The sequence below is a fragment of the Pezoporus flaviventris genome, unplaced genomic scaffold, assembly GCF_033815535.1.
Source record: "Pezoporus flaviventris isolate CSIRO_AGI_PZ_B2104156 unplaced genomic scaffold, CSIRO_AGI_Pfla_v1 ptg000007l, whole genome shotgun sequence".
In the NCBI taxonomy this organism is placed as follows: domain Eukaryota; kingdom Metazoa; phylum Chordata; class Aves; order Psittaciformes; family Psittacidae; genus Pezoporus; species Pezoporus flaviventris.
The window spans coordinates 7,437,343-7,464,404 of NW_026892555.1; the positions used below are offsets into that span (position 1 = coordinate 7,437,343).

The following is a 27,062-nucleotide window of genomic DNA, read 5'->3' on the forward strand; positions in this document are numbered from 1 at the left end:
TGGAAGTATATGTCCTGTAGTAGATATCCATATGCCTACCATAATGAATTACTGAGAGATCACAGACACCAATTTAAGCAGCAGAATAGAATACAGAGGAGACCAGCTTATTGACAGCCTTGCAGCTCTTACAGATACACACAATAGCCACCTCTATAAGTGCCTTCACAGTGGGACAGCCAAGAACTAAATGGCCCCAGAAACTACAACCTTCCACCTTTAGCCACAGTTTAAGATGCTCAGGCCAAGCCACACCAGTGAAACAGTAGAGGAAGAACTTTCCCTGCTTTTGTTTTTAGGGTTGCTTTAGTTTGTTCTGCACACCATGACCATTTCCCAGGGTTCTCAATCCAGCAATGAAACCATACTATGGTATTAAAAAGGAAATACCACTTCATGGGCTTGCTGTGTGCCTTGTGAGACCTCCCCAGGGGAAGTGAAATCATAGAATCATTGAATTGTAGATCATTGAGTCCAACTGTTATCCCAGCACTGCCAAGCCCACCACTAAACCATGTCCCTAAGCGTCTTTTAAATACCTCCAGGAATGGTGATTTAACCACTTCCCTGGGCAACCTGTTCCAGTGCTTGACAACCCTTTTGGTGAAGAAATTATTGTATGTAAATCCATGTAAATGTTTTAGCAACACAATGTGCCTTGCTACTGGCATGCTAAAAACATGACCAAGGAGAGAAATACAGTCAGTTCCTTCTGCCCTGGCAAAAACCACAATCATGCTGTGAAATGTACCACACTAGGGAACAAATGCATGCATGGACATTCACAGTAGTTAAACCAAAAGAAACACGTCTGTGAGGAATATTTCCCACTGCCTTTTTGCAGGGAAAGAACACATTCCTGAGGACCACAGGAGAATGAAAAGAAATCGGTGTTCAGAAAGAAGCAAATAAGCACATACACATGCATTTCTGTTACTACTAAACTGGAGAACAATAGTGCTAAATTTAAGCATGAAAATAATCCTTGTTTATATGACTTCATAGACTCTTAAAAGAATCAGGCTTAAAAACATGACTGTCTTCTCCATACTCCTGCCACCCCATTCTATGGTGGGGCTACAGAACTGAGGGACAGGGGTAGAGCAGTTGATGTCATCTACCTGGACTTCTGTAAAGTGTTCAACACTGTCCCACACAACATCCTTGCCTCTAAATTGGAGAGACATCAATTTGATGGATGGACCACTCAGTGGATAAAGAACTGGCTGGATGGCCGCACACAAAGAGTTGTGGTCAATGGCTCAATGTCCGGCTGGAGACCAGTAACGAGTGGTGTCTCTCAGGGATCGGTGTTGGGACCAGTCCTGTTCAACATCTTTGTCGCTGACATGGACAGTGGTGACCCTGCCCCTCTACTCTGCTCTCATGAGACCTCACTGGAATATTGCGTACAGTTCCAGTGTCCTCAACATAAAAAGGACATGGAACTGTTGGAACAAGTCCAGAGGAGGGCCACAGGGATGATCAGGGGACTGGAGCATCTCCCGTATGAAGACAGGCTGAGAAAGTTGGGGCTGTTCAGCCTGGAGAAGAGAAGGCTGCGTGGAGACCTCATAGCAGCCTTCCAGTATCTGAAGGGGGGCTATAAGGATGCTGGGGAGGGACTCTTCATTAGGGACTGTAGTGATAGGACAAGGGGTAAGGGGTTAAAACTTAAACAGGGGAAGTTTAGATATAAGGATATCTATATCTTTGGATATAAGAAGGAAATTCTTTCCTGTCAGGGTGGGGAGGCACTGGAATAGGTTGCCCAGGAAGGCTGTGAATGCTCCATCCCTGGCAGTGTTCAAGACCAGGTTGGATGAGGCCTTGGGTGATATGTTTTAGTGTGAGGTGTCCCTGCCCATGGCAGAGGGGTTGGAACTTCATGATCTTAAGGTCCTTTCTTACCCTAACCATTATATGATTCTGTGATTCTATTACCGACAATTTACCTTAACTTTTTGGGTGCAAAGTGGGAGGTGAAGGCACTAACAAGAATGTTCATCGCTTTTTGCAACATTAATGGATGATAGCAAATAAAATTCATATCCTTTATACTTAGAACAATGCGAGCTCTTTGCTTGCAAAAGCCATGTCAGTGAGACACCAAAACAACTGCAGAACTGAAAAAAAAACAAACAAAAACAAACAAAAAAATCTGTTGTTTTCACTTCCCTTCAATCCCTAAAATCTCCATTTAACTCTTTCATTTCTCATTCTGTAATTTATAACAAGTCAACATGAGAGGATTCAGCACTTTGCTTAGTTGGACCATGAAAGTGATATTGCTCACAAGATTATAACTTTTGTTTGTAACTTCAGGGCCCTTCAACAGTCCCTGCTGCTAATGTCCCTCCAGAGTCCTAAGGGTGAGCTCCTGCCTCCTGTGAAACTGGTGGCAAAACTTCCAAGGGACCAGGATTTGTCCAGGTCTTTCAGTAAGAATGGAAACCACCCTGGCATATCATTAAGGATTTGGTTTGAGTCTTAAGATAAAACCCTTACAGTATTTGACCTTCACTGAAAATCCCCAGTGGCTACTCGTCATGCACAGGAGTCAGGGGTATTTCATCAACCAAGAATAGATCTTTCAGTGAGAGCATTGCTCACCAGAATGGGCATGACTGAAAATCCGTGCTGATAGGGGGCCTGGTACAAACATACCACACTCATCCTCTCTACATGGACTAAAGAGGAAACAAGGTAGCATGGCACTGAAGGAATTTTTAGGGCTAACATGGAATTCAGGAATTTTTAGGGCACCACATGAATGTGGTGCTTAGTTTGCTCCAATGACTCTTGCAAAGAGCTTTTCCTTCTTGCTCCTGCTCCTGAGCAACAGCATCTCCTCAAAGGCACAGAAAAGACCGCACTTTTCCCTGGTTGCAATTCCACAGTACAGAGAAGAGGGCCCCTGCATGCTTCTCACTCATAATGAACCACCTCTATCTCTAAACTCAGTCCATTCAGCTCATGTGTTGATGTTTCCAGACATACATGCAGATCCCTATGAAAAATCTCAAAATCATGGACTACCATATAAATACCAGTATATAATATTCAGCCAAGCTAGCAATTTCCACTTTGGAAGGAACCTAGGTGAGTTTTGTAGGGCTGAAGGAGGGTAGTGGGTAACGTGTGGACAGTGTTGCGTAATGGAACCTCGCACAGCTCCACACCGCATTTGGCTCTAGCCAAAATGAAGCCACAGTATCACCTTCATAAGCATCTGGTTTACACTGATGAAAACAGTGATTCTTTCCCCAGATACAACTATTACCAACTTCTTACCTAAATTACTAAGGAATCCGTAGTGCCAGCAATCTGGTTACTGAATGAAAAACAGGCTTTCCTGGGAATAAGCTTTGAACAGTGAAACAGAGAAGAGAAAAAATAACCTGTAGCTGCAGCTACATACCCCACACTAGACAAAATTCAGGCAGCATCACTAGCAGTGAATACTTAAAAGAACCATGAGGCAAAGTATTGAGTCTGGTATTTGCAAACATGGCAAATACAACTTCCTAAAGATTATATAGGTATTAAAATGTCCACTAGAGAGGTCAAGGATTGCTACCAGCATGATGGAAGAAGAGCTCCAATTGCAATCATTGCATTTTCTCTCCATGGCTCTCTAAGCTCTCCTGCGTTAGGCAGAATTGAAAGGTGCTGGAGAAAAGTGTTCCCTACTGGCTTAAGCAGGCAAATCTAGTAAAAGGCAAAATGAAAAAGCAATCCCAAAGACCAGACAACACTACGGCAGAGGTTTAGGGAGAGTGAATGTGCATTTTCATGTGTACGTGCCTCTTTGCAGAAGACAAAATCCTGTATATACAGTATTTGAGCAGTTTTTAATGGCAATTCATATTAGGAGGCAATAGGAAAGCAACAGAAAACCCCAAATACTAGAGTACGGGGAAGGGATGCAAACTCAGAACATGCAAAATTTCAGGGATGGAACAGTTGGAAGACATTGAAAACCATAGCCACAACAACAAGCATTGGAATTAGCAGGAATTATGATTCCTAACCTGTCTTCATGTGTGTCTGCAAAACCCAATATCCACAGTTGCATCTGCAAACACAAGTCTAGCCAGTGCTTTGATATAAATGCTTGGGTTTTGGTTTTGTCCCTTTGCCTCCATAGCCTCTCCCCATTCTCTTCAAGTCCCAGTGGTATCCCCCCAAAACAGTCAGTGAAAAATACAGGTTTTTCAAGTTTAAAAATAACTGAACTTTAAGAAAAAAAGAATAGGAACAGAAGTGTTACAGAATGCAATTTAGCCCATAGCTGTGCTTGATCTAGAAATTCATCACTTACCAGTACTAAGGAAGCCAAAAACACCGACCCGGTAGTTTGCCATCACAACAATGATGTTACTGATGGCAGCTAGGTATGATCCATCTATGGTTGTCTTTCCAGCCTCAGCACTGTAACTCTCTCCATTGTGGAAGAACAGCAACACTGACAAGTTTTTCACCTGCCATGACAACAATCAGGTTAAGATCCCTGCAGCCAACTGCTTTTGTAGGTTGGTGATGAGAACAGAAGCATCTTCCCCATTAACATTATTGGAGCCATTCATAGCTCTTTAAGAGTGACCATAATGAGGGAATATCTGTCCATCTGTCTGAAATGCTAGGGGTAACTTGTCCTCAATGACCTATATACCATTCAAGAAGATACTATGTCCAGTATAAAGATTTAATGGCACCACTGTGTTCCATCAGCCAACAACTCTACCAGATTAGTTCAATGCAGACCCATCCTGCTGACTTGGCCATTGAGCTCATGGTGGGCTCATCTTTGCTGCAACATGTCTGCTTTACACAAATGCATTCGAAAAGTTCAAACAAGTGGGAAACAGGAGAAGAAAAAGTCCTGTTGGGTTGCTTTATCTTCAGCAGGACTAAGTCAACAGCTGTGCAGGGCTGCTTCCTGCTCTCAAGTCTTCAGAACTAAATATTGCCTAGTCTCCAAAATCTCACTTGACAAGAACTCATTGTTCCTTCAATGGAGGTTTTCCCCTATTAGATATAGAGAGAGGTGTCCTGCAGAGTGGACTTTTTCTGTGCATGGGAGAGAGTCACATCTCAGGAAACACAGAGGGCCCCAAAAGAGCCCAGCAGGACTCCCGGGATGGGAAGGAGATACAACAGGCTGCTGCCCATGTTAGAACTTCTTACAGAGCCACACGATTTTGCACAGGAACAGACGCTTTTCCCCAAATCAGCAGCACATCTGTGAGGACCCTCTCTGTACGCACAGCAGGGCTGCAGCCAGGCTGCTGCTGCATGAGCAGCACAAAAGCACCAAGAGACCTCAGCATCTATCAGCAGATTACAGCTCTGTCGAGATGACACTGAAGAAATACCTCTCCCTCTCTGTGTTGGCAGCTGATGATGTTTTGCAAAGAGCTGGTGGCCCCTGCAGCAGCATCGAAGTACATCTGAAGTTTGTTTTTATCACTGCAGCTACAGGGCATTGGGCTCTGCTGCTGTTATTTTCTGGATGAGGCTCAGCTAAACGCAGCAGTCCCATCTGCTCTGGCAAACAATGTCTCTGGCTGTATGGGAGAAGCAGCAGGGAAGCAATGGCTTCAAAACTACAGGATAGGAGGCAAACTCCTCTCATCTGCCATTAATTTGTGATGATTGTGTGCACTCCTCGCTTATGTCTGGAGAATCACTTCAGAGGCTTCTTGTAAACATGACAGTGTTACCAAGAAAACCCAAGAAACTGCAAGCACTGAAACGTGCTGCTCACTCTCAGGAGCTTCTGCTCCTGAATAGAAATTGCCTAATTCACAGTGGTCCCTGGTTCCTATATCTGCACTGCCTGTAGCACAGAGACAGAGGTAGGGGTAAAGAAAAACCTGGAAGAATCTGTTTTCACACAGAAAATCGTTCTAAAATAGAACTGCATTGAGCCATGTCAGCTAAAATGGTATTAAACATGATGTTGAGCCTGCTCCGTCCCCTCAGCTCAGCATAGTTAAGCCTGAGGTTCAAACCAGGCATTTCTGATGTGACCACAGCCTGCATAGCACCCTGACCTCCAGCTGCCCTCTAAGTTGTGTCGAGTGCCTTTACCCAATGCTGTAAGGATGAAAAGCTTAAGAAAGGCAAAAGCAGGAGATAAAAGTTAAAACCAGGAAAACAAAGCCTGCTGTAACAGATATGGAGCAATTTAGGGGAAGACTTAGTACTGGGGCTGTGCCTCATGCCAAGTGTCTGGACGGATCGTTCCCATTTCTAGTCTTCATTGAGCAATGACAGACCCCTCTCTTATGCAAAGGTAAAATATAATGAAAAAATAGTTTGGGTTTTAACCCCAAAGGATTTCAATCTCAGAGCTCATGGATTTGGACATTTTAGATGAAGCTGGTTTAACATAATTATCTTCGCATTTGTTGTTAGCCCTTTTAACAGCATAGTATAATGCTTTAGTTTTTCATGCTTTTGTTGAACTATGCCTCACAATACGAGATATTTCATATCACCTATCTTTCTCTGCATATTTGGTTGTCAAATATTTTTTTACTAATACATTAGCTGCTGAATCACTTATTTTGGATATAAGTGAACTTCCCAAAGCCTTGCTCTCAACCAAATTCAATCAACCACTGCAATTAAATCCTTGAGGAAGAAGAAACACAAGACCTTAAATGAAGCCTGCTGGAGCCAGTCCCTTCATCCACCACAACTTGGTATCAAGCTCAGATGCAGCACCACCAGCGTCAATGCTGGTGGAGCACACACAGTAGCTGGCCAGAGTGGGACCAGCACATTCCTGGTGGACAAGCCATGGATACCCTGTGTCTACTGGCCAGTGTATGGTTTGCAATGTAACACAAGCAGTCACACTTTGAGGTGTAAAATCTGTGTAAAGACTTCCAGCTGGGACATGGGCAGATGGCTTTCTGGCGTAGCTACTGGGGGGATGTCTTCTGAGGAGCCCAGCAGCTCTAACATGGTCTCATGCCTGTAGGGGCTTAGGTCCCATGTGCAACACCTGAATGGAGAAAGTTCAGCATCCACCAGGGAGCTGCAAGTCAGCTGAAAGCCTGAAAGGTTTCATCATATGCAGAACCATCTTCTCCATCTTACAGTAAAGCCCTTAATGAGCTATTTGGCAGGGCTAGATTTAAACTCTACCCAGCCAGGCAACCTCCAGTGCTTTAACTACTCTACAATGTTGCTCTTTAAAGAATTGAGTCCAACAGGGATGATGTGATAAGGATGGGAATAACACATGGAGGGGATGGGAGAAGAGGAAAGGGGGTACAGTTTCTATTCTTATTTAGGGGAGAGCTTCAACTCTTGATCTTATATTTGAACCCTTTGTAAATCAAGCTGAGGCACAGCTTTACTTTGCTAGTGTGACAGGTGGTGACGGTTATAGGTGGAAAAAAGTCTCTCAGAAGTGCCAGTTTTACTTGGAGGGTTATGTGGTACACGTAGCTATGGAAGCAAAATGAGGTGATGTCATTTGCCTTCTTCACTGCTTGACACTTAAACGGTCTTCTGGTGACCGGCAGCAGTCCCTGTGCTGCGCTCTCGTCCAGGCTCAAAATTCTCCTGAACAACCCTTGCATTCGCTGCTCTCCAAGAGATTTTATATTCAGTATTTACTGGCTTATTTAACTTTCCGTGGGTTGAAAATATGTAACTATAGCTCTCTGTATGTGAGTAAAAAATAGAGCTCACCACAAAAAGAAACAGGAAAATGTTTCCTTCTGCTCCCAGCTACTTCTGCAAAACCAGAAGTTTTGTTTCTCTCTTGGGCCGGACTTAACGCATGTGAAACTGGTTGACTCGATCAGATCTACTTCTACCTTACACCGCTACAAAACCCAGGAGGGATTCAGTTCACAGTACCACTAAGGAGAAAAGAAAAGCCTATTTAATTTATCAGATGGTAGAAAATACAATGCTTTCAAGTAAGCTATCTTGAAAGCAGCACTTAAGCAGAGATGGCAAACTGCCTGGGACGGTGACCTGATGCTTTCAATAAGCAATGACTTCATTCAAGGCAAAATGACAGCCTGATGCTGCAGGGAGAAAACAGACTGCTGGTCTTTCTGATGATTAAAAAGGGCCTGCAAGGGACTCGGTATGCTGCTCTCGGATAGCTGGAGTAGCTCTTTCCAGACATGCAGTATGACAGGCCCATAAATTTCTATTATAATGACCATCACTTTTGCAATATTGCCAGTACTCTGGAAAGAAAAACTGTTCCTGTGCTCTGGGCCCACTCTTCAATGGGATTCACATATTATTCGGCATCTTTATCCTCAGTCCCCCAGGGGTTTGGCCAGTCATCTAAGCTTGGCTTAAACTTGGAGCTTTATTTTATATCTGTTTATGAGAAATGCAAGAGCTTTCAAATAACAGTTTCTCAGATTGTACCATTGGCCCAGTCATCTTTAAAACATCTGGTTTTACACTTTGCAGGCTGGGCACAGATCTAGCATTGCTTGCTATGCTCGTTCCTCAACAGAGCTCCAACAGAGCCAATGGGAACAGTGAGGATGAGGGTGAAAAACCCATCTGCTGCTGCTTGACCAGTGGTAAGCGTTGATGTGATGTGTTGTATTGCGTTATTGTCTCCTGGACAAAGGGTCGCATTTCAGGGACATTGACATTTCTGTCCTTAATTTCCTCTCCTTTGCTGCCACCACCTTCTTGCGTTTTGTCTCCTCCTCCGTCTTCTAACTTTTTAATTTGCCACACTTTCAGTTACCCAAGCACTGCTCACTGAAAGCCTACAAGGGAATACTCTTGCACCAGTGAAAACAACAGAGAGCCTAATTTAACCTTTGGCTTTGTGAACAACATGTGAAAAAGAATCATTTATGCCAATTAAAAGCACTTTGAAAAGAATTAACTCATCTCCTACTTACAGTGGTGGCAGGAACAAAGACGTTCAGATATAGGCAGTCTTCACTGACAGAGTATGACGGGGCCTCTCCATCTCCCGGCTGCCAACAAGCTGCCCTAGAGACATGGATTGGGAAAATGACAATAAAAAGGCTTATACTCTCTTTCAACTGCTGCTATTTCCTTATATTTTGATGCATCAAGTTCATAAAATCATTAAACTTGTAGATCTCGATCATATTTAAAACTATGCCAACCTATACTTTAGTAACATAGAGGTGGTTTTTATAAACCCATACAAATGCAAAACATTTTCATGCCTAGAATCCTTCCCTCAGAAAAATCAGCCTCATTTTAAAAGGATTAGAACTTGAAAGTAAGCTCTCAGAAAACTCACACTTTGCATAAACTGCAAAAAATTAGCACCAGATGTAAGGGCTGGGGGTCCCAGGCCCAGGTCTCCCCTCACTATTGCCTGCACACCTATGTAATCCATTCTGTTGCTGAAATGTCAGTTATTCATTTCAACTTGTAATGTTCCTTGGGAAAATATGGTAAGTTTAAGATTTTCACACATTTTAAAAACCCATTTGCTCTAAGCATCATAGCACAACATTAAACAGTGCCAAGCAATGGTAAAAGTAACCTTTCAATAGGAATTCAGCAGCCAGCCACATACAGAAAATCATTTTCTGGCCATCTTCTGTATGAGATTCATATGCTCAAGCACTCACACAAGAATTAAGTGGATGATTTTTGCAGTTCAGATCAAAGCTATTTTGAAGCCAATTCCTTGTACTTCACAGCTACATTTATATCACATAGTGAGTTATGGAAAAGCATGAGAATTTATTATGGAAGAAGCTAAAAGAGGCTATGGAAAGGACAGTAATATCTCAGAGATTTATTTCTAAATTATCTAAATTTTTAATGCCCTTATAAAACTTCACACTGAAGAATTTAATAGAAAGCTACAAGGAAAAGACTAGCTTTAATGTAGTTCTACAAAATCTTTCCACAGGGGAGGTTCCTAGGATGGTGATATCACTCAACAGCTTTCACGCTGACGCAGTGAAGCACATCATATCTAACCAAAACTGCTAAAGCTATTTTAGGCAGACAAAATACGAATCCCCAGGTAGGAACCATGCTATTAATCACACAGCTTTCCACAGGACAGCAGGAATCATCACCCATAGGCATCTTCACCTCCCAGGATCTCCTCATGACAAGACTGACTCCAGGGAAAGACTGCCACCTACTGAGGCAAGTCCACAGCTCCTCCAGAACCTGGAGACTCCAATAGCTGGATGGCGGTTTTGGTTGGTTTTGCTTAGTTTGTTTGGGGTTTTTATTAAGTCTTTTATCAGGACCAGGCTGATAAATAAATTCTTCTCTTCCATCATAATGGCACTGTGCTAACGTGAATTTCTTATATACAAATTTAGTGCAACACCGAGTCCAAAAAAATATAGGGTCAATGCTTTCCATACGCCGTGTGCATGGAAAGCATTGACCCTATATTTTTTTTGACTTGTGTATAGTGTGTGAGTGGGATCCCCTCGATTCTCTTCAATAAGCTCAAATAATTGTTTTTTTAGCCTTAAATGAATACTAAAAGATAATGGCCAAGTTCTTCATTGGCCTAAGGAAGCACTGAGAATTCACAAGATGGGAGGATATTAACTAAGACCCCTAAATTGCTTTGAAAACTCTCAGCCAGGCAGCAGGTCCTCAAAGACAGACTGCAGATGCAGATGGGTCTTACCAAAGCCCTAGCAGACACTATGCTGTGGCTGCAGACAGAAGGAGCTGGTGGTGTGTGTGCTAAGCTAACATCACCGTGCACCTGAGGAAACAAAATCACATCCCACCACATCCCTCCAACAGTCTAAGACTGCATGGATACTGTGGTTATGCTGTAAACACCTCCACAACTCAGGTGCAACCTGAAGGATGAGGCTACCAAAGGCCTGGTTCTCTTTCAGCTCTTGAAGACAACACCACATCTCTTTTCATTTTGTTCACCATAGGCTTTGCAAGAAACTCCTGAAGACAAAGCCTGAGTAATGAAGGGACCAAATAGCTTCCACACAGCTGACAAGTCTCTAAATCTGTAGCCTTAGGTTGTGCTTCCCCTGAAGCAGGTAGTGATCCATGTCAGGGCTGCAGGGTGTCCATCCTCTAGCTCCCTTGCAAAATCCACCATTCCCTTAACCATTGTAAGCTCTTGGAGACACCAGCTAGCTCAGTTAGTTTGTCAACAACCACATGAGGACCACTCTTGGTGCCAGGAACTGAACAGGATGCACGGCTGGAAGGATAACACAGGGTCTCAGTAGGCCTCAGGTCCACATTAGCTTTCAGGGAAGGTCTTGAGTCACTAAACATCAGCTTTCAGCCCTAATTTCTTCAACTCCCTCTATAGAAAGTTCACCGAGCCTTCCACCAGGCTCCTTTTGACTGCTCTGCACCTTCAATCTCCATTCAATCATTTATTTCAGCTCCTCACATCTGCCTTGAAATAGTGCTTTTTATCGACAGCAATGTGATCAGGTACCAGCTCTCCTGCATCAACTTTCTGCATACATCTGCAGCATGGCTCACTCAGATGGGTTTCATTTGCTCTGTAGGTTGCTTTCTATTATGTGGACCACAGGCGCATTGAGAAAGGCCATATAAAAAACACTTCATTTCCATAGCTTGTTTCTTGTTGCTGCTGCATTTCTGTATGCTTTGGTTTTTTGTTTGTTTGTTGTTTTGTTTAAAGAAATTCACTCTCCTAACACATTCCACAGCACAGATATACCGGTAGTGTCACCCAAATGCTTCTTTCTTCAAGAAATACACATCCACACTTTGTCATTTTGGTTCTGCCACACAACAAAATTAAGATTCATATCATAACACTAAATGAAACACAGACAGACACACAAAGACTATGTCCACAGAGTGCCTCCAACCTAAACTCACCAAGCAGTGATGTCTGTACAGCCCTGGAGAGCCAAGGCCAGCTAATGGGAAACATTAGATACAGAGACTTAAGAGAAATTTACCTTAGCTGCTAATATAGATCCTAGTGCTAGTTTCCTCTTAAGGCATTACCTAAAACACTTAGAATTCCTGAACATCTGCCCAAGCAATTTAGCAAGTATTTGCCTCTTAATAGTTTTGGGACAGAAAATACTATCTAGGTCCTTCAGCCTGATCTAGACATAGGAGATTCTATACGAGGCCCACAGCTTCTGGTTACACCAGTGTTAAAGTGCCCCGTCTCTTAAATATGCTACAGATTTATTTCTATAAGTATTATATTTACCTGTATAAGGACTCAGAATGAACAGGGATTGACAGCAGACAGTTGATGAGGAGTTATGCATAGGCTTAAGGCAATGTAGTAGAATCTGCCTATTTTCTTGAGGTGCTTGCATGCATTAACATATAGATGGAGTAATTATTCTTTTTGTGAAACAAAGCCCCAAACTTGTATTAATCTGTACCCTATTGCTTCTTTTGAAAAACAGGACATGAATATTATGGTCATCATTCCAGCTATTTTCACACATCTGGATGGACTGGACAAGCAGTTCAAAGGGGTTTCTTACCTAGCCACAGTAGCATTCCATGTTTCCACCCCAGCAAATGGCTCTGGAGGACTGAAGCGCCTTGCTGCAAGGGGAGGTGCAGCATATGGGATCCCCAAGAACTGGATGATATTTTTCCACTCCGAGCCAACATGGATCACCTGGGATTTGCCCATCAGGTCTCCATGGGATGGGAGGTACACAGATGGGGTTAAATCCGATTCAGAAATGGACAGGAATAAATCTATTGGGGAGAGGAGGGGAAGAAAAAAGAATTTGCTTTTTCAAGTTAGTACCATTTCAGAAATGAAAATTAATCCCATTTCCCTTAATTTTAAAATGTTTGTGATTATTTCATTTCCTTAAATGAAACATAGATAAATTTGTGTTAATTTTTCCCTATAAAATACTTTATGCTATGCTACATATTAGCTACCAGATATGAAAACTTTCCAAACCCCTACTCAAACATTTCTTCCAGATCAGACATCACATTAGAATAACAAATCTGAGCATTTCTACAAGAAGGGAAAGAGATTTGCAGGCTTCCCCCTGCCCCAAGCTCTAAAAAGCACAGCGTTAAACCTTTAAACTTTTATAACGGGTCAGAGAGAGGAAAGATAACCACAACACTCAATGGTTTGGACTCTCAACAGGAAAGCCTTGCATTTCATACCCCTTTCTAGTACCTGTTTCATCATGTGAGACAGAAGAGCTTCCACAGAAGGTATAACCCATATCCAAATTCTCTGCACTCTTGTGTAGGAATTGCTGGTTTTGACAAGGATAGACCCCCTTTTCTCTTACAGAGTTTGAGTTTAAAAGGTTCTCATTAATTTGACAGTTCTTTGCAAAAATTTCAGTGAACAGGAAATATTTCTTCCTTTACCCTTACTGTTACCTTACCAATTAGAATTGCTTCTAATAAAAGAAATAATCAATATCACACAAAAGAAAGCAATCTCTTTTAAACTCAAGGGGAAAAAAAAACAATAAAATTTATAGTTGCAATTAAGTTCATAGCCAAACAATAACATTTTTACCGGTCTACACAACTTCACTCTTAAATCATTTCCCTTCTTCAAAATATTAGTTCATCTTGTTTTATGTTTTTATGTTGTTTTGTTCTGAAATGGTTCTTAAGACTTTCAATTGACGGTGGGTTTTCAACACTCCTTCTGTTATTCTCAGAGTTCAAAAGAAAGAACATACAGAATCATAGAATAGTTAATAAATTACAGAATGGGAAATGAAAGAGTTAAATGGAGATTTTAGGGAATGAAGGGAAGTGAAAACAACAGTTTTTTTTGGGGGGGAGTGGTTTTTCGGGGGGGTTGGGTTGTTTGGTTTTTTTTTTTCAGTTCTGCAGTTGTTTTGGTGTCTCACTGACATGGCTTTTGCAAGCAAAGAGCTCGCATTATTCTAAGTATGAAGGATATGTATTTTATTTGCTATCATCCATTAATGTTGCAAAAAGCAATGAACATTCTTGCTACTGCCTTCACCTCCCACTTTGCACCCAAAAAAGTTAAGGTAAATTGTAGGTAATAGAATCATAGAATGGTTAGGGTTGGAAAGGACCTTAAGATCATGAAGTTCCAACCCCTCTGCCATGGGCAGGGGCACCTCACACTAAAACATATCACCCAAGGCCTCTTCCAGCCTGGTCTTGAACACTGCCAGGGATGGAGCATTCACAACCTCCCTGGGCAACCCATTCCAGTGCCTCACCACCCTAACAGGAAAGAATTTCCTCCTTATATCCAATCTAAATGTCCCCTGTTAGAAACGTCTTCCGCAGATGAAAAGGAAGGAGCTGGACTTTCATTACTGCTTTTGTTTGTTTGTTTTGACCATTCTGCACTTTCCAATACATCTTTTGATTTATTATACCTGCTTTATTATACCTGCTTCAACACTAAAAGGTAACATTAATTTTTTCATACATTTTTGGGACATTTTCCCATCTCACTTGGCTGTAACTCAATTGAAATGGCAATGGACAGCTGTCCGGGAGATATCCGTAGTGGTTTATGTCTAGTGAGGATATCCTCACTCTTCCATTCGCAACAACTGTGCACAGGCCACCACGGTTCCTTCCTCCACAGCCTTAACCTGCTCTTACCTCGTCTCCTATAGATATATGTAGCTGGTTCTTTGATTAAAAGCCGGCAGCTGTGTCTTTGAAGACCATGTGTGCATATCTGAGTATCAGGGTAAAAAAGGCATCTGACTGCTGAAGGCTGGACTTCCAGTGTAACTACTGTACATGACTGGTTCTTTGAACAAGCTGTGAAGTGAAACATGAAGAAAAAGAGCAGGTAAAAATGTATTCCCAAAGTATTTTGTATGACACTGGTATAAGATGTTTAAATGAAAGGTTTTACAACGGGTCAAGAAACAAGAATATGAAGTAGCTATAAAACAGAATAATGGGACATAAATGTTCTCAGATTCCCAGAATATTCTCCAAAACAGCTGAAGGACAAAAGGTTATATTTGCTTTAAAATGAAGCAACACATCAAGAAAACTGGTATCACAGGCTTTAGGAAAAGAAAAAACATCTAATAAAGTACTGAGGACCTCAGCTGAAGAGAGCCCCAGGGAAATGTTTCAGAATAAGAAAGGTGATTCACTCACGGATCCCAGTGTATAGCACAGAGGAAAATTAGCAATACATCAAATCATTACTGCATAGAGAGAACAGTGATTAAGAAGAAATCCATGACCAATTACCACCTAACCATTATCCAGGCCCACACTTCAAGGTGGGAAGCCCCGTTGCAGCCAATGCCAGGAGTCTCAGGTAATTAGGAAATTCCTGTGTTGTGCATCCACCCATAGGTGGGACCTCGGATTCAGTTACAAGAGGGTCCTGATTTTATACCTTTAGAAAAATAACCGGCTTTATGCCAGCTCTGTCATTGTTTACTCATTGGCACCCTGCAGTTTCTCATGATCCCACTGCTGTCCATGTCGAGAGCATTGGCCCCAGTGTGGCCAATGATGAAGGTCACAGAGCAGCTGAACATCTCTGTTTCACTGCTCCTTCCAACAAACAGTCACAAGGAACATACACATATATACTCTACCGAATATACTCTGACAAAAACCATACTTTGTTATGTCTCTCAGTCATGAAAAGAAATCAACTCTCAGGTTCCCATCCATTATAACACTAAAGCAAACAAGCACACTAGAGCAAACAAGCACACGAACACGAATCAGGCATATGTCTATATATACAGTAAACAAGCAGGATAAAGTTAATCACCCAGTTTGTACCTAGAGGTGGGTATCCAACACTTCCCCTTTGGAAAGGATCCTTCAAACAGTTACAGGAAAAGGGAAAACCAGTAAGTTATACTGCTCACCTTCATAAGGTGAGGACCATCTAACACAAAACCCCCACACCATTCAAAGGACTATCTTCTGCAGTAAGTGGGAGCTTTTCCTTATTTCTAGCACATTGTGGCACTGGGGATTTGCCAGTCATGCAAAGTGAAAAGACCTTTGCTGCTAGTCAGGATACTGAAAAATGTAGTTTCCTTTGTTGTTACTAAAATAGGCTGTTACTACAGCCTAACCCAACCCCTGCTTCATCCCAGCTCTCGGTTAACCTGCCCTCACACACACAGCTACAGGTTACTTTAGATAACTGTAGGTGACTTCATTTGTCTCACTTGAGGAGCTTTAATTAACTGTTCTTCAGAAAGTAATGACATCACCCCTCTAATTATTCATCACAATATTCTCCAAGTTATCCAATGCCTAGAGAACTAAGAGATCTTTGTGTCCAAGAGGTGTCAAAATTACACAATCACTCAATAACGTTTTATGTCGCTTGTATCTTTCATTAGATAACCTATTTCAGTTCCCTTCTTTCAAACCCAGAAACACTGGGGTAGTCTTTAAAAACAAGTAAAATTGGTGTATCTATGTCAGAAGTGGTGGTGGGAAGTTGTTCGTGGTTTTTCAGGTTCACAAGCCAGTATCTTCTTTAAAGCTATAAAGAATCATTTCTTACCAGATAGGCAATATTCTCTGGCGGTGGAGAAGTAATTGGATATATCTCTACTAACTTGCACAACTTCAAAGTTTGAGATGGATGAATCCATGAGAACAGAGGACACATTTAAGGGTTGCCATATATCCAAATACTCTGCAAAATGAACCATACAAAATAATATAAATAGAGGAATCAGGAAAAACTTCAGAGGACAATAATGCAAAAGTAAAAGCATTGGGAAGTTCCTTTGCATCAACTGGGAATAAATTAATGTAATATTCAAAGGCCTCTGACTGACTAGAGCATCCAGTCCCATTTTCAGAGGTCACAAGTCCATGGGACCCTCTGATCACCTTTGTGGCCTTCTCTGGACTCATTCCAACAGGTCCACATCCCTCTTGTGTTGAGGACCCCAAAACTGGATGCAGTACTGCAGGTGGGGTATCATGAGAGAGGAGTAAAGGGGCAGGATTACTTCCCTTGTCTTGCTGGTCACACTTCTTTTGCACATCAGGTTTTTTGAGCTTGTGCTCTGAGAGATAACTTGTGCTTGCAGTTTACATTGTCTTGGGAAGGATTTACCTTGCAGAAGCATCAACACAGAGTCAGGGCTTTGTCAGTTAACCTTTGATCATTCCATTTATTTGGAATAGAGTAGTTCTGAAATCTGATTTAGAAATTGCTATTCCCTGCTTACTTGCTCAAGGAATGATGCAACCAGCCTAGTCTGTGGTCTCTTTTGGGTCTTGCATTCTCATCAACCGGACAAGTATGTCACCATCAGGGCTTCCAAGCTGCAGGGAAGGCATGCCACAGCCCTGATTGTATGAACCCCTGACCTGAACTCCAGATCTGATGTTGTGTTATGGTCACAGCTGTATTTCTGTGAGGAGGGGAAGGAAGGAAACTTTGGCTGTCTTTGTCAGTCACCCATTTCTCAGAAGACCAAAAGAAACCTTTAATGAAATGAATGGCCACAACTTTTGCATCTGTGTGGTAAATTCAAACAACGGCAAGATCGGCTCACCAGGAATAGCAAGGCAACAGCTGGCTCTACTCTGTCCTAACCCTACAATTACATGAGGAGGGTAACACCAACCTCTTGTTTAGGACTTGGTAGCCACAGCAGGGCCCTTTTGCCTTGAGAATACATTGAACTGTTGAAAGGAGCTAAGGTAATTAAAGGCCAAGCCTTCTTTTTTTGACTTCTGTGTGCAAAATTGAGAGCCTGCAGATATTTTTAGCTGCTTGTGTATGAGAAAAAAGGTTTGTTGCATTTTTTAAATTCCACTGTGAGAAGAATAATTCTTGAGGAATGCTAGAGACAGTATGCACGTGATTATGCTTACACATGTACATGCATATATGTGAGTATGCATGTTTGTATACATGTAATACACATGCGTATATACATGTGTACATATATATGAAATAGAATTAATTCTTGATTATGTAGCTTGTCCAGCCTGGAGAAGAGAAGGCTCCAGGAACACCTTAGAGCAGCTCCCAGTGCCTAAAGGAGGCCTAAAAGAAAACCGGAGAGGGACATTTTGCAATTTTATGTAGTGATAGCACAAGGGGGAAACTGACAAAAAAAGTAGATTTAGATTAGACAGTAACATGAAATTATTCACTATGAGGGTGCTGAGACACTGGAATAGGTTGCCTAGAGAAGCTGTGGCTGCCGCATACCTGGCAGTGCTCAAGGACAGGTTGGATGGGGCTTTAAGCAACCTGGTCGAGTGGAAGGTGTCCCTGCCCTTAGCAGGTGGTTTAAAACTAGATTTAAGAACACTTCCAATCCCAACCATTCTATAATTCTATCATCATCAGCACTATATTCAGGAATCTGAACTAGTAAGGGAGCAACAACCCTGCAATCACAGCTTGACTTTTGTAACAGAACCACTGACTCTTAAATTATTTTAGACAAATGCAGTGATTTTAGTCATGTGGAAATTTCATATGACAATGGTTTCTCTATTTTAAAACTGTCTAATATGACCTGTTCCATGACCCATGTTAGAAAATTTCAGCCTCCACATCTAGGGTGACACTTGGTGGCATTTATTTAGAAAGATATTTAAAAACAGAAATCAGCTCCATAAGTGATGGAGAATTAAAAGTGTAACATCCTCTCCAGAGATCATCTGCCTGCACTACTAGATCCCCAGGTCTTACTTTTCCAGATTATATCTTGTCAGTTAATGTTTTCAATTATTTGTTATTCCAATAATTTGTTATTCCAATTACTTATTATTTCAATTATTATTTATTTTTGGTTTGGAAAACATGAAGAAAAAAAAATTATGTTATCAATATGACTTAAACTTTCTTTTTACAGATCAATACTGTCATCTTGCACTGTGTATAGTACTAGTAACTAAGGTCCTACTAACGGAACAAGTAATCTCTCTAGGTTCAGACACAAAGCTTTAAATTACTAGCTGTAATTCTTTCCAAAAAGAGCCTTGTCTGGATTCCACTGTAAGTCAACAAGTCTGGGTGCATCAGTGGTTTTGGAAGATTTCTCACCAGACTGATTCTGTTCCCCTAGATTCCCTGACTCACCGAGTGACCTCTGGCAAGTCCCACAGTCCTCATATGCCTCCATTTGCCCACAGATCAAACATGCAGAGCGCTCTTGCTAAGCTAAATTCTGCTCTCTCAGAGAAGAAACACAAAACAAATCCACAAAAGCAAAATAAATGAATTGGGTTTACACCTCTAACACTTGAACTCTGCCTCCTGTATCTATTTCCCTGAGATTTACTAGTTTACCACTACTAAAATCTTTTTAAAGTGCTCAAACTAAGCTTCTGAGTGCATAATGTCATTACATGTAATGTGTTCTACATTTGATCCCAAGCTAAACTTCCTGCTTCTATATTATCCCTATATGTGGGACAGACTTGATAACATTCATTTAAAATACACAGAAGACACAACGGGCACTTTGTAGCCTATGATAGGCACAGAAGAGTGACCACTCATGATGCAAACATCCATAGATTGTACATTCGTACCTAAAACACATTTTACTTGCTTATTCTTCACCCCCAAATCTCACAGAAGTGACTTTTGCAACCTCCCAACACACAGGGGTTGTTTCCCAGGTTGGTTTGGGGTGGGCTTTTTTTATTCTTAGTCCTGGATGAAGCATTCATAAGCTCAGATTTATATACTGAGAGTTCCAGTGTTTTCCCTTTCTGATCTTCTGCCCAGATGACCCCAGATGCAGATCAATGCAGAAACACTACTGCTTATTCTAATAACAGAGCAAACTCCTTTTAGCCAGAGCCATCCACAGCACCACCGAGGACATTGCCAGGCAGCAGTTAGCTGCAAAGGAGATTTAGCTATTAGATGTTTCCTTCTTCCCTTCTCCTGGCAGCAAATCCAGCAATGCCACAGGTATGCACATCCACTTGGGCAAAGCAGAGCTTTCCATGGCTGACCTAAACTTGCCTCATCTAGAAATTGCTCTTGCAAGGCACAAAGCTACAAACTGGGCACCGCTTTACTGCAAATGCATAGTGCACCTGATGGGCTGGAAGACATTCCTGGTTTATATATAGGTTAAGCTCTGACATTCCAAACCACATTTTGGCAAATGCCTTCATTGGATAATTACAGCATTCTGAATCCAGCCAGCCCTGTAACTTTTATTGCAAAATTATAGATGTGCCATACAGACAGCCTCTCTCTTCCAGATGTTCTTGTTTGGGTAGGCAAGGTTTAAGTCTGGATTTGCGAAAGGTCTCGCACTTGTTCCCACTTAAGTCAAATTATAAGACCAGAATAGATTTCCTGGGGACACCGAGTTCAGCCTCCCACTTCACAGACAATGATTTTATAAACCCCTTTTCACAAAGCCAACAAAAGTTTCATCGCTGACTTCAGTGGAAGCAACGAGGGGTCGGTCCTGAGTTTGCTGGAAATTTTGACATTTGGTATAAGGACACAGAGATACAGAAATGCAGTAAAATAAATTAAACTTCAAAGAAATCTCATGAACTTGAGGAGGGACATAAATCAGATGAGGCTAAGATGAGGCTAAGGAGGTACATAAATCAGATCTAGGGTTCAGTGTGCCTAATTTATGTTTGAAAACATTCTGATCTTAATTCTGAAATTTACATTTATATATAAACAAATACAAAATAGCCATATTTAAATAGCTTAATAAATAGCCATATTTATTAGCCCTGACTCAAGTCAAAAACATGCTTACAGACTGAACTCAGTGCTTTATATTCCTAGAGAGATGGCTTTTTTCCAATGAAGACTGCCTGTACAGCAACACCTTCTAAAACAAGAAAATCATCAACTCAGAGTGGACCTGCAGAAAATATACTCTAAAAGAGTTGCTTCTCATTTTTGTCCATCCACTGAGATTTGAATAATTCAAAATGAGTAATTTTCTTAAAACTGCTGCATAATACCTATAATCACCCCCCAAACGCGCCAAACTAGCAAATGTGTTATTTATGCCTTTTAGCAGTAAGCAATCTATGCCCATGTTAAATGCAAACTTTCTGCCTGCTTGAGTAGTGTCAATTATAGCAAAAGATAGAGTAATAGAACACCAAAAATGTACCAGATATTTACCCAGGTTTAAAAGAAGCTGTTTTCAAAAGGCTAAAATCCTCACGTTTGCAAATAGAATGAAAATCAAAATAAAAACTAAAGATAGAGAAATTCTGCACCAGAGCTCCAACACATTGTACAGGGGCATGGTAGATCAGTTCCTGAGGGTGGATAAAGGAAGGCTGCCTCTATTTCACACCAAAGATCCTATGACATATCCTCAGCATTCTGGGAAAACAGGAAGACAAATGATACTCCTAATCAGCAAAGTCAGCAAACCAGTACCTGTACTGTTGAGAATAGAAATACCCCAGGTCTGAGATAGTCAGATGGGAAACTTATTCCCACATAGGAAAATCCCACAGCCACTGCTCAGCACCACATCGAGGGAATGGCTATAAATCATTAGGGGATCACAGGAGGCAGAAACAAGAAGGGCCTAACAGATCATTACATACATATGCCTCGGTGGTTTCACAGTTAATTACTTGATTTGAATGGAATGGGAATGGAGCCTATAAGATATATATGATATAACTAACAGATGGGAGATTTGGATTAGATGTTAGGAAGTTTTTCCCTGTGAGGGTGCTGAGGCACTGGCACAGGGTGCCCAGAAAAGCTGTGGCTGACCCATCCCTGGCAGTGTTCAAGGCCAGCTTGGTCCCATAGGTTTGTATGTCCAGCTTATTACCTAATTTGATCCTCCTCCACTAAGGATAAGACTTCCTTGCTACAGTTTTCCCCTCTCATCTCAAAGGTCTGAAGGCTGGACTTGAGGTAAAGAATGAGATGAAGAAGGCACCTCAGTCTTTTCCATATCCTTTGCTGTCAGTTTCCTGCGCTGTTCAGCAGCAGATCCACGTTTTCTACCCTTCCTTTTGCTGCCCAAGTATATGTAGAAATCCTTCTTGTTGAGGCTTTTTCTATTGTTCTATGGTCCTACATGCCTCTACCCTCTCTATTGAAAAAAATAATGAGTAAAATTACTTTTTCCTACTTTTCCTCAAGATTGAAACTAAATCTGCTAATCTGGGTTTCTTCAGAAGGTGTTTGGGCTTGAAACAACACAGACTTGGAATGGAGTCAGCAGCCTGACTGCAAATAGGAGGAAGCAAAGTGCTGGACATTGAGTATTGCAAACCAGTTAACTAAAAAACGAGGCAGTCAAATGCATTAACTGCCTACTGAAATAGGGGACACAATTGTGTTTCAGTAAACTCTGACTAACTGGACATGAGATGAACTTCACTAGTTCAGAGACTTCTGGCAAAGCGTTCAAATTTAAGTATCTTCTGATCTTTTGATATATATTTTTTACATGTGCATATATATATATGCTTACATGCACACACACACATACATACACACACAACAGTGCCCATTAAATAATAGCATTTTCTCACACTCACCATCTGGTTACCACACAGAAGTCACAATAATTCTTTTTCCCCATGTACAAGCAACACCACAACATAAGAAATTCAGCCACTGCTAGCTTTTCTGTGATGCCCAACTCTCAAACAATTAATCTTCTATGTTACATATTAATATAACGTATTTAATCATAAAGAGTTTGGAAACAGTGTGTTTGGAAATTTTCTCAAACCTCTGACATGACACAGACAGCATCTGACCTAAATAACCAGGCTGGTATTTGTACTATCGCAATGACGCAGAACATAAGAAGGGCAGATGGTGCCCAGTTGCATTTTGAATGTGCTGCTGCACACACTGGTGTGAGGGACTCAAAGACCACAGGGCGCTAGTGTTAATTAGACTTCCAGACTAGCCATGCATTTTGTGACTCAGTGACTTCCCCTTCTTAGATTGGATATAAGGAAGAAGTTCTTTACTGTGAGGGTGGTGAGGCACTGAAATGGGTTGCCCAGGGAGGTTGTGAATGCTCCATCCCTGGCAGTGTTCAAGGCCAGGTTGGATGAAGCCTTGGGTGACATGGTTTAGTGTGAGGTGTCCCTGCCCATGGCAGGGGGGTTGGAACTTCATGATCTTAAGGTCCTTTGCAACCCTAACTGTTCTATGATTCCATGATTCCACAGCTGCTGTCCTTAGGAGAACCACTCTAATCCAGAACCCTGCCCCTTTATGGGAGGCTCTGCCCACTTGGGTGGCTAACCAGACCTTTGTAAACCACAGACATCCCTCATTGCTCTGTGTTTGGAAAGATGACCTGGAAATGGGTGTGATAGATCTAAATTGTTACTAAGGGTAAGATAAGATAACCCCACTTGCTGTAGCTCCCTTACGGGAAGTCTTTAGAGAGAAAACAAATGACAGTTAGAAAGGCCTAATTTCCTTAAGTGCTGCTTAGATCACTGTTTTCCTAGATTTAAGAATTTCACTAGATTTAAGAAAGAAAAAAAAAATATAAAAGGAAAATTACAAAATTACTACTTCACACTGGGAAGTTTCACACTGCGAAGAAGAAAGCTTCACAGTGGGAGACAGAAAGCTTTAGTAGAGTGGTTTTCAACATCCCATAGGAAAAACAGTGCAAAGGAGTTGAACTGCCCAACCTCCACATACCCCACTGGCTCCTGAAAGCATTTCACACAAATATTTCTGCTTACCTATAAAGACAGGAGTTCTATTACATTAAAATGATGATTTAAAAAAGCATAAAGTCTACCAATAAATACAAATTGTCTGAAAATGATCATGACTGGTGGTCATAGATATGATGATAAAGCAATTATCATAAAGTCTGAACTCGATAGTGAAAATTCATTGCAAATATTAACCATCTCCTGCAAGCTCAGTTGCATATAGAATCATAGAATAGTCAGGGTTAGAAAGGACCTTAAGGTCATGGTTTAAGGAAAGGCAGACACAAATTGACTAAAAACTGTTTAGATCAGAAAGAAAACCAAGAAGGATGACTGTCCTGGGCCACGACAATGACACTTCTCAATTTCAGTCTAACCTTAGGGTTAAATTGAGGTGTCTAATGGCTAGTCAAGCTGCTTCCTTAAGGATACACACAGCATTGAGCAGACAGATCAGGGAAGCCTGTATCTATTGACAATTTGCATATATTTTTTAGGGGGCAATAGACACAAAGACAGCGCTTCAGTTTCGTTTATTAAGAGGGTCCACCCACTTATAAAATAATGCATGTGTGTACCGCAAGGTTCACTTCCTGCAAGACTGAAATAATCTTTCTTCCCAAAACAAAGATGGTGCCATAGCAAGTTACAGAGTCTCTTCAAAAGTGAGACCCAACACACACCCGAAATACTTCTTTTCTTGTCTTCCAGTTCTGAATAATCTTTGGGATGATATTCCCATCCTTGCAGGAAACCACAAACAAGGAGTAAAGGCAGTACAGTTTACCATTCTTCTCTAGCACCACTAATAAAGCAGTATAAACCTGCACTAATTTCTGGAGTAATTGCCCCTTTCATCTTCTTTTCTGGGGGGGAAAACTAGATTTTCTAAATTTGACTTTGCATCTCTGTTGCAATTGCTTTTATCTACTGAAACTAATATCTAACTAATATTATCTAACGAAAACTCATTGTCACTCCTTGCATTCAGTACTGCTGACAAAAACTGCAAGCACCAGATGCTACAAGAAAGACACTAGAAACCCGACAACTGTGGACAATAACACAATAAACAGCTTTTCAGGGGCCTACCCTTGCCAGAACTTATCTTCAGTGGCCACTGCACTAAAATATGAAGTTTTATCCACTGAAAGTGATGTGACATTCACACTTACAAATGATTCAGTTCATCATCAATCCTACCAAATATTTTGCCTCAGTGACCTCTTGTGGCAGTGAGTTGGAGAGATATTATGCCACCATTGTGGATGACAATTCTTCCATTTAAATGATAAAAAACTAATAAAAATGAGTAAATACCTGAATGAGTAAGCTCATGTGAAGAGAAAGACTTCATTATAGTGTGATCTTTTAAAAGCACACAAAATAAATGATGTTTCCTTCTTTTTTTTCGGCTTAACACATGAATACACTTACCCCTTTCTGGCCTGAGAGGTGAGCTAACAGGCGGACAGAGGTTAGGCATGGTGTTCTTCAGGTCAGCTAAAAGCAGAAAAACCCAAAACACTTATAAACAGTTACATTTGAAGGTTTAAAATGTAATCAACACCTCAGTATTGCCAGCATTATTGCTGGGATCTGAATGGTGCATCTTCTCACCACAAATACCAAAAGTAAGGATGCAAGGCTGTTTTGCTATCTAGCGCTTTTGAGCTCATACTTCACATCACACTTTCCTAAATTTCTCAATTTATAAACTTTCCTACAAACACTCTCCAAAAATGCAGTTATTTAGGAGCAACTCATTCCAGTAGTTTTGTGGGCTTTTTTCCATGCCCCTCTCTGTATTTGGTTTTCTGCATCACAAGAGACGCGAGATTTCCCCTGCCTCCTGATTAGCAAACCGGAATTTCTCAAAACAAGTATTAAGAACAAGTCAGTTTCCAGCAGGAAACTTTCTAAATTAGAATTCCAATAATCACTTATATTTTCCACACAGAAAACTTCTCATTTGCTAATATTCCCCTTAAATATTTTAAATCTTTAAGTATTTAAATAATTTTAAATAACAAACAAGAAGTTTCCCCTGTGCACTCATATTTTGTAAACCACTTTGGCTAATCAAATCAGCTATAGATTCTCTACTAAGACAAAATACATTATGATCTCTACAGATTGAATGCTGTAGGGATTGTAAAACTAAAGACAGGTTGGATTTCCTGTTTGCTTCTTCCACTTCGCATTGTCCCTGCATGTAACCAATGGACATTTCTAAAGATAAAAAAAGGCCTTTTACCATTCACATTGTCAGGAATGAAGAACTGCAACTATCCAGAACTTTCTTTAAAATGCTAAAGTATATTCCTCATTGACGGAGCTGCAACCATGACTACACCTTATGTGTAATTGATTATGAGTGGAAACGAGCAGGCAAACAGCTCACAAGCGGAGGCACAAGTATCTTCTTACAACAGGACTGTGGACTAAAACCAACTACTCTGTTTCATGCTAATGCCTCACTACAGTAAATTCCTCCTCCAGATTTAACTCATTTTCCCTTTAAGGCTCAGAGGGTTTCTGTTACACTTGCTGGCTCCCAGACACCCAACACACCAGTACAACTAATACAAATTTTTGTCTACAAATATCTCCATTTGCATAAACCTCTGTGCCTTGCTCTGTGTTGTAGTGGAAACACATCTGCAGTTCCTCACTACATAAGTAAATGTCACCGTCTTTCCTAACACTTTACTCTTTGCATACACCCCAGGTTCCTCTTCATCACCCCTCTGCCCATGAAGTGAGCAACTTCCTTTATTTTTAGCTGGCTCCTTACCAATGACAGGAAAAATAAATCCAAGAAGTGGAAGTGTATCTACACCTCCCATCTCCTCTTCACCTTTCTACCATTCTTCATTCTTACCCCTGGTTGCCTCTCAGGTCCCCCTTGCCCACAGGCTCCTGCTATTGCCTATGTTACCAGGGCTGTTGTTTCCTTCCTCAGTGCTAGACTCTCAGCCCATCTTTCTCCATAAGCTTGCATGCTGCCTCTCAGCTCCATGGTGTCTCTACTCTGTAACAAGGGTTGCCCCACTAAAGGAGCAAATGGATGGGCTGATGAGCAGAGTACCAGTACAGGACTTGAAAAGCTCCAGGTTGAGTTCATATTTCAGACATTTTAAATCCCATAGCAAACCAAACCTTCTGAAGTTATGCATCCACACACACTATTAAACCATAAGCTACACAGTGAAAAACAAAGAATGATACCCTGACCAGGACTGTGCAGTGGGACAAAATATATTAGGGTCCCAACACTGGCCAGAAGTCTCCCTTACAAGCCAAGAAATGAAATTATACCTCTATTCCTTTTCTATTAAAATGAAGATTAATTTGCACCTTCCTTTCCCTTGCACATACTTGCTGCCTTATCTATTTGTGATTCTTAAATATGGGTCCTCCAG

General features: G+C 41.2%; 1 protein-coding gene across 1 annotated transcript in view; it reads right to left on the reverse strand.

Annotated features, from left to right (window-relative positions):
- Positions 1–27,062, reverse strand: part of LOC133266489 (PHD finger protein 20-like protein 1) — a 212,559-nt gene that overhangs the window by 64,759 nt on the left and 120,738 nt on the right. The window contains exons 54-59 of the mRNA XM_061447707.1: positions 25,075–25,140; positions 16,499–16,633; positions 14,596–14,760; positions 12,492–12,714; positions 8,910–9,003; positions 4,325–4,484 (exon numbers count right to left, since the gene is read on the reverse strand). Of these exons, the coding sequence (XP_061303691.1) occupies positions 4,325–4,484; positions 8,910–9,003; positions 12,492–12,714; positions 14,596–14,760; positions 16,499–16,633; positions 25,075–25,140 (843 nt within the window). The remainder of the gene's footprint in view (positions 1–4,324; positions 4,485–8,909; positions 9,004–12,491; positions 12,715–14,595; positions 14,761–16,498; positions 16,634–25,074; positions 25,141–27,062) is intronic.